The 8,754-nt window shown below is 33.6% G+C and overlaps 1 protein-coding gene across 1 annotated transcript; it reads left to right on the forward strand.

The window, feature by feature from the left end:
- The first annotated feature begins 699 nt into the window (after positions 1-699).
- Positions 700-6,227, forward strand: LOC126891019 (uncharacterized). The gene is made up of 2 exons (XM_050660199.1): positions 700-2,530; positions 6,214-6,227. The coding sequence occupies exons 1-2, from the start codon at positions 700-702 to the stop codon at positions 6,225-6,227; spliced, it is 1,845 nt and encodes a 614-aa protein (XP_050516156.1).
- Positions 6,228-8,754: the final 2,527 nt, after the last annotated feature.

Raw genomic sequence — 8,754 nt, forward strand, 5'->3', positions numbered from 1 at the left:
ACGACGAGAATACACACAAAACCAACGCTTCGATGAACGAACATTTTTACTCCTTACATTCAAGTTATTGTAATTTGTTTTAGATCTGTTGTATTAAAATTTACGTGAAATTCTGAAAATTCTTCACCACATCCACAACTATTGGTCCTTCGAACAACGAATCTACAGTGCCAGCAGAATTACAAAAGAAAATAGCAGCTTTATATTCTACGAACCGACGTCGTACTTGACCCGCTGTATCAACCCCAGGAAGCTACATTTACAACACTGAATACTGAATCCTTTTTATAATTTCACATTTTTTCAGTCTCTATTTGATAAATATTTTAAGTACATGAGTTTCAATCTAAATTAATATATTTATTTCGAATAGTGACATATTATTTGACGTTTTACCTACTCTCGTATTCATTGTGAATGTGCTAGCTGATTTTTTATTTTATTCTGACAGATCGTAACTAAACGTTAATAATAATTCTTACGTACATAATAATTGAATTACAAAACATTTATTTCCGTTTTCTGCACTTGAATAAATCATTTCTTTTTATTTAATTACATTCATCGAAGATCAAATATTTATTTCTTTAAACATCAAACACATTTTGATTGTTTATATCTGTATAATAATATACGCCACATACATACATAATATTTAATTATTTTGCATCCTCGTACATTTTGGTCATATTGTCAAAAATGTCAGACCAAAACAAAACAAAGAGAATGGCCACTAAAGGTGCTCTTACACGTTTAACAACATATTTTCGAAGTATAGAAAATAATGAAATTATCGACCTCGTAGATTTAGAAATGCGATTATTCAAAGCCGAAGGGCTTTTAGATGTTTTTAATGAGGTTCAGATGCTTATTGAAACTGATGATCCTGACTGCGAGGAAAATTATGACACATTACATGCCATTGAAAGGCAGACTTTTGAGGACAGATATTTTAAAATAATATCTGACATCAAAAAACTTATTTTATCTAGACGACCTACTGAAACGTCTGATTCACGTAGTGTCAATGGTTCAATAGCAGCTAGACCTACAAATACAAGCAACATTAAGTTACCTCCATTGAATCTAGCTACATTTGATGGATCGTTTGATCAATTCCTCTTCTTTCGCGACAGTTTTAATTCTATTATTAATGATGATACTTCACTTTCCAATGTACAAAAGTTTCATTACTTACGTCTGTCATTACGTGGCATAGCTGCCGACACTATTAAATCTTTGCAAGTCTGCGATGCAAACTACGACATTGCTTGGAGTTTATTGATCGAAAGATTTGAAAATAAACAGTTACTTGTAAACAATCACATTAAAGCTCTCTTTAACCTACCACTAGTCACAAAAGAATCAAATCAAGGTCTCAGACAACTTCTAGACAATACACAAAAACATTTACGTGCTTTAGAAGTTTTAAAACGCCCCACTAAACACTGGGATGATTTGATTATTTATTTGTTAACAACAAAATTTGATAACTCAACAAGACGCTCTTGGGAGTCACAAAATTGTAAAGACAACCTACCAGTTTTAGATGATTTACTGAAATTTTTAAAAGAACGATGTCGTATCTTAGAGTCATTAGATAACTACAATGATAATAAACAGGGTCAAAATTCACCACGATACAAAGGTAATAAGTCTGAAACAAGAGCCTTTGTTTCTAACACAGAGAATAGGTTTAAATGCAACTTTTGTAACAAGGAACATAAAATATATTATTGTCCTGACTTCTTAAAACTAAATCCTAATAATAGGTTAAACAATGCAAAACGTCTACGTTTATGCCTTAATTGTCTTGGCACATGCCATCGTACTAAGGATTATCGTTCTACTGGTTGTAGAAAATGTGGAAAGATCCATCACACTATGTTACACTTCGAGAATTCACAATCCTCAAATTCAGTTTCCACAGAAAACAATTCTTCTCAATCTTCATTACCTTCCAATGTTCCAAACACTGGGCTGCAGTCAAATGAATCTACCTCTACCTCTAACTTCTCTTCAACACATCATATAAGCTCAAGTGTTCACACTGCTATTAAACCGTATATTCTACTCTCAACTGCTGTTGTTAACGTTTTTGACAAGTTCGGCAACTCACATAAATGCAGAGTACTCTTGGACAACGGAAGTCAATCCAACTTTATATCTGAGAAATTTTGTGATATTTTACAACTTTCAAAGGAAAAAATCAACACTTCGATCTCGGGAATTAATCAATTAACTCACAATATTAACTTCCGGACATCACTAACATTTAAATCAGATATTAACAATTTCTCGAAAAAAATATCTTGTCTAATTTTGCCCAACATAACAAGTAATTTACCTTACATACACATCAATCGTTCCCAGCTCAATATTCCAACAAAATTACTTCTAGCTGACCAGAATTTTGAAAAACCTGGTCCAGTAGACCTTCTTATTGGAGCTGACACATTTTGGGATATTTTAAGCGTGGGACAAATCAAACTTGGTCCTGGGTTACCGATCATTCAAAAAACCACTCTTGGTTGGATAATTTCTGGCCCAATTCCAACAAATATTCAACACCACCCCCAACATAATTGTTACTTTTCTTCTACCAGTGAATTAGATTCACAGCTCACAAAGTTTTGGGAACTAGAGGAGTGTCCTAAAACTAAGTTTGTTTCCGAAGAAGACATCTATTGTGAAAATCATTTTAAGCAGCATATTTCTCGCCATTGTGATGGTCGTTTTATCACTACTCTTCCACTAAAGGAATCTCCATCAGTTTTAGGGGATTCTCTAACTACTGCCAAAAAACGTTTTTTAAACTTAGAGAGAAAACTTGAAAATAACATTCAATTGAAATTAGAATATCATGACTTCATACGTGAGTACATTAAACTTGGTCACATGTCCCTAATAAATGACACTAATGATAATTCTGGATTCTTCTTACCTCATCACTGCGTTTTAAAAGAAACTTCAACCACTACAAAGTTAAGAGTTGTATTTGATGGTAGTGCGAAAACTACCACAGGCTACTCATTAAATGACATCATGTATGTCGGCCCTCATTTACAAGATAATTTATTTTACATTTTACTTAGATTTCGTCAACATAAATTCGTACTGGGTGCAGATATAACTAAAATGTATCGTCAGGTTTTCCTTACTCCTGAACAACGTTACCTTCAAAAGATCCTTTGGAGATTTAATAAAAATGATGAAATTTCTGCTTATACACTGAATACTGTTACCTACGGTACTGCATCAGCAGCGTTTCTTGCCATTAGGTCTCTTCATGAAATTGCTCATCGACATATTTCCGAATACCCAAAAATTTCCTCTATAATTTTGCACGATTTTTATGTAGATGATCTATTAACTGGTTGTGACACATCGGAAGAACTCCGAGAAATCAAGGAAACTATTTCATATTTATTATCTTCCTACGGTTTTCCTCTGAGAAAATGGACTACCAATGATTCGTCTCTACAAAATCATTCTGATCCTGATTTTTTGCATTTTGGTTCTGACGAACATAACAAAACACTAGGATTACTTTGGAATCCGTCTTGTGATTCCCTACAATATTCTATAAATATCTCCACAATTAACTTAAAGATTAGCAAAAGACAGATTTTATCCTGTACAACACAAATATTTGATCCTTTGGGGTTACTTTCACCCGTAACAGTTACATCGAAAATTATTCTTAAAGAGCTCTGGAAACTCAAGATCAGTTGGGATGAATCTGTTCCTGAAAGTATTTACACACTTTGGTCGAAATACTACTTCGAACTTACAAAATTAAACACTTTAAAAATACCTAGACATGTACTTTCTTCTAACCCAGTTTCTGTTCAACTTCATGGGTTTTCTGACGCCTCGGAGGCGGCTTACGGTGCATGTATTTACATATGCTGCACAGATACATTTGGAAATTACACTTCAAATCTTTATTGTGCTAAAACTCGAGTTTCTCCTATGAAACTTGTAACCATTCCAAGACTCGAACTTTGTGGGGCATCACTACTTTCTGAACTTGTCGAAAAGGTCACTTCATCTGTAAATGTCTCCTTTAAAAACATTACGTATTGGACTGACTCTAAAATTGTTATTTCATGGATAAACACCTCTCCCCATTTACTTAATACTTTTATAGCAAATCGAGTCTCACAAATACATAAACTGACCAACCCTGAATTTTGGAAATATATTAATACTTATGATAATCCAGCAGATCTACTGTCACGAGGTATAAGTCCTTCTTCGCTCAGTAATTCCCACATATGGTTTCATGGCCCTTCTTGGCTCACTTTGCCTCAAGAAGAATGGCCTCAATATACAAAACATCAAGAAGTTTGTATAACTTCTGAATTACCTGAACTGCGTAACAAAACTCTTGTGTTTCATCACATCAACAACGAATTTACCTTTTACTACAAATATTCTTCATTAAATAAACTAACACGCGTCTTTGCTTATGTCTTAAGATTTAAAGACAATCTGTCGATTCATAAACATTTACGAATAACAGGTCCCTTGACCACAATAGAACTCAATAATTCCCTTTTAACCTTAATTAGGTTCGTACAACGTCAGTCATTTCCATATGATTATGATGCACTTTCCAATTCCAACCAAATTGACAAAAGAAGTAAACTTATTGGCCTAACTCCATTCTTTGATACAACAACAAAATTAATACGCGTTGGCGGTCGTTTACATCATTCGTCATTTGATTTTAACAAGAAAAACCCCATAGTCCTACCTCAGAAAGATCACCTCACGATACTCATTGCTCGCCATGAGCATTTGAAACTTTTACATATTGGTCCTCAAGCACTTCTTGCTTCCTTAAGAGAAAATTACTGGCCAATATCAGGGCGCAATTTGGTTCGAAAAATTGTTCGTGATTGTGTCCGATGTTTTAGATTTAACAATAAACCCGAACAGTATCTTATGGGCAATCTTCCGGAGTCACGAGTTACCCCTTCACGTCCCTTCACGGTTTCTGGTGTCGATTATGCTGGTCCCGTTTTATTACGAGATAGAAAGGGTCGTAATTACAAAACTTCTAAAGCTTATATTGCTCTCTTCATTTGCTTCGCCAGTAAGGCTATACATTTAGAAGTTGTCAGTGATCTCACGACAGAATGCTTCTTAGCGGCATTACGCCGATTCACGGCCCGACGCGGTAAATGCTCCGAAATATTTTCAGATAACGGCAGCACTTTCGTGGGAGCAAATAATGAACTCAGACAATTTTTTAACACAAATGCTGATCACATTATTACAGACCTCTCAATCGACGGTATTCAATGGCATTTCATTACTCCACGTGCTCCCACTTCGGTGGATTATGGGAGTCAAACATTAAATCAGTTAAGCACCACATGAAACGTGTAGTAGGTAATGCAATTTTAACATTTGAAGAATTTACCACGGTTTTATATCAAATAGAGGCTTGTCTCAATTCTAGACCACTCTATCCTCTTTCTAATGACCCAAATGACCCTAACCCTCTTACTCCTGCACACTTATTAATTGGATCTTCATTGACGAGTATTCCACAACAAAACTTAATGGACATTAATGAAAATCGTCTTTCAAGATTCCAAAGGGTGCAACAGATATTACAGCACTTTTGGACAAGATGGTCCAAAGAATATGTATCCCATCTTCAGCAGCGGGTCAAGTGGAAGGAGAATTGCCAACAGCTGATCCAGCCTGGACGCATGGTTCTAGTAAAGGATGATGGACTTCCTCCCTTGAAGTGGCAGTTAGGCAGAATTTTAAAAACTTACACCGGAAGTGACAATATTGTGCGGTCGGTTGTGATAAAGACAAACTCTGGTGAGATTAAACGACCGGTTGTGAAATTATGTGTTCTGCCTAACCAAGATCAATAACTTTTGTTTGAAAACTATAATTAATATGATCTTTGACTTTTTCTTTAAGACTTTTTATTGAAACCCGGTCTTTGGGGTTTCAAGGTGGGGGAGTTTATGTTAAGTACATTGACTTTGAAATTTATTAGACTCTGCCAATTATTGTACAAGTGCGTATTACCGAAGATTGCCGAACGAAGTGACCCAAGTTCATTCGCCAGGGTTACTGGGTGACGAAAAAGTACATAACGACGAGAATACACACAAAACCAACGCTTCGATGAACGAACATTTTTACTCCTTACATTCAAGTTATTGTAATTTGTTTTAGATCTGTTGTATTAAAATTTACGTGAAATTCTGAAAATTCTTCACCACATCCACAACTACCACCATATACGTAGTTTTGTATATAGAAGCTTGTCACTTAATTATTTCATCAAAATTAATGTATATTTAATATACCATTCTTCATATCTGGATCTCGGAGGTAAACTACACTATGTCATTTTAAGCAACTGTGAAGTAGAACACTTTGAATGTCATAAAAATCTGATACATACCATAAATGCACCTGATATAGCCCATAATTATTCGAAAGATAATGTCACCATATTTTAATAATAAATTGACGTGCATAGAAATCGGACCACTTAAAATTTGGTTATTTTTGATGTCTCATATTTCCTAAACCTGTTGGCCGATTTAAGTGAATTTTTTAATATGTTATAGCCTTCTGTAACAATATGGCTGTAATAATATTGTTGCTAAACAGGTATATTTTTATTGTATACCGGGTGTACGAATCAAACTGTGTTTTTTCCTAAAGTTCGCATCACACTGTGGAATATTCTAGGATTTATAAAATACTGAAATTAAAACCTAACTATAGCCTCAGGTTTTATTAACATTCTGTTTTTGGATTCATTCGTTTATGTTAGATAATAAAAAAGTATGGAACTTTAACAACTAGACATGTTCTTCATCAATACACGGCGTTTTTAAATAAGTGGATCAAACTTTAAGGGGTAATTCTGCATGAAAAAATAATGAAAGTTTGCTTTATAAACCTATGTTTGCAAATGTTTCGTTTCCGAGATACGTGATGTTGAATTTTTTCTTAGAAACTGACGATTTATTGCTCTAAAACCAGTTGAGATATGCAAATGAAATTTGGTAGGTTGTAAGAGATAGTTATTGCTGATTTATTGACATAAAACTAGGAATTTTATTTTTTTCATTGGCGTGCATACGGATCATATGACGGGTAATATTACCCGTATGCACGCCAATGGTGAATAAAAAAAGAATGTGTGTGTACTTTGTACGCACGTAAGAAGTTATACTTCTATTATATGATTTCAACGGAATCAATATACTTTAAACAGTTTATTTTTATTTTATTTAAATATTAAACTAATTTTAATACTTACTACTTTCCAAAAATTTTTATTAAAACAATACCAAAAATTAAAAAATAAAAGAATAAAACACACTCAAACACATTGAAAAATGAAACAAAGAAATGATTTCTGAACAATAATTGTTGAGAAAATTTTTAAGTAAATACATATTTTCTGAAAAAAAATATAATATACCTACAATCATAAAATGTATAAAGAAAAAATAAAAATTTGCATTGGGAATTGAACCTGCGTCTATCAGGTTGTTAGAAAAGGTAACTTAACACATTCACGGACACGCTTCACATGTAGACACGTCATATGCAGTCATGTCCGTGAATGTGTTAATCTCAATAATCACATTATCAGCCTTCACTTTTTTCTTATTTGGTATTATGTAATAAAGCTTTTAATTTTAAATATATGTATTTGGAAAATATAATACCAGATGATGGAAAAACGGACATGTCATTAAGAGTTATAAAATGAAGAAGGCTACTAACGTGTATTACTCATTAAATAATACAAATTTTGGGAAATCAGAAAAAGATAACAAAACTAAACTCAGGGTAAGTATATAACAGCATAGTTAATCCGATAATGACATAATATGGTAGATAGAAACCTAACAATTGAACTGGTTTGGAACATAACTTTTGCAAATGGAGCAAAAGAGGCTAAAAAAACAAACATTAAGCCAAAATTGGTAACAAGAAAAGGGAAGGCCGAGGAAGACCTGGATGGACTAAATCCATAATATAGGTGAAAAGAGAGACATGACTATAAGAGATATGAAAAAACTGGCTACCAATAGAAGTGCGTGGAAGAAATGGATAAGAATCGGAGCGGAACCCTATATTCGACGCACTGAAGGGCACAAAGGATTATGAGAAAGAAGAAGTAATAAAATAAAGCGTAAGATTCGGATTGATTTACACTAAATATCTATTAACTTCTTATTATAAAATTTAGAAAACATTGCAAAATAGAAACAAATTTAAAAAAACTGAATATTCGCATTCGCATCTGCATTCGCGAGTGTCGGTAGTATATATTCGCATTCGTATTCGCGAATGTTCAAAAAATGACATTTGTTACATCACTAGTACGTACCTGTTGCTTTTAAAAACTATTTAAAAAGTCACTACAATTATAAACTTGCTTTTTGTCTCTATCCTCGCAACAATAAAACCTAATATACACAACATTTGTTTATCCATAATCTCCATATTATTGAACAATTATTGACAGATAATTTTAACACCCAATCAGATCCCATATAACGTTTGAGCGACTAATACCATACGTGACCATACTGTCGGTGTGCGCATGCACCAGGGAATGTAAAAATTCACCCTTGTGCCTAAAGTATAACTTCAAAAATTCTTAATTGTATGTAAAAAAATGCGCAAAAACTACCTCTCAAAACCTACCAAATTCCATTTGCAAATCTCAAACGGGTTTAGATC

The sequence above is a fragment of the Diabrotica virgifera genome, chromosome 9, assembly GCF_917563875.1.
Source record: "Diabrotica virgifera virgifera chromosome 9, PGI_DIABVI_V3a".
NCBI classification, from domain to species: domain Eukaryota; kingdom Metazoa; phylum Arthropoda; class Insecta; order Coleoptera; family Chrysomelidae; genus Diabrotica; species Diabrotica virgifera.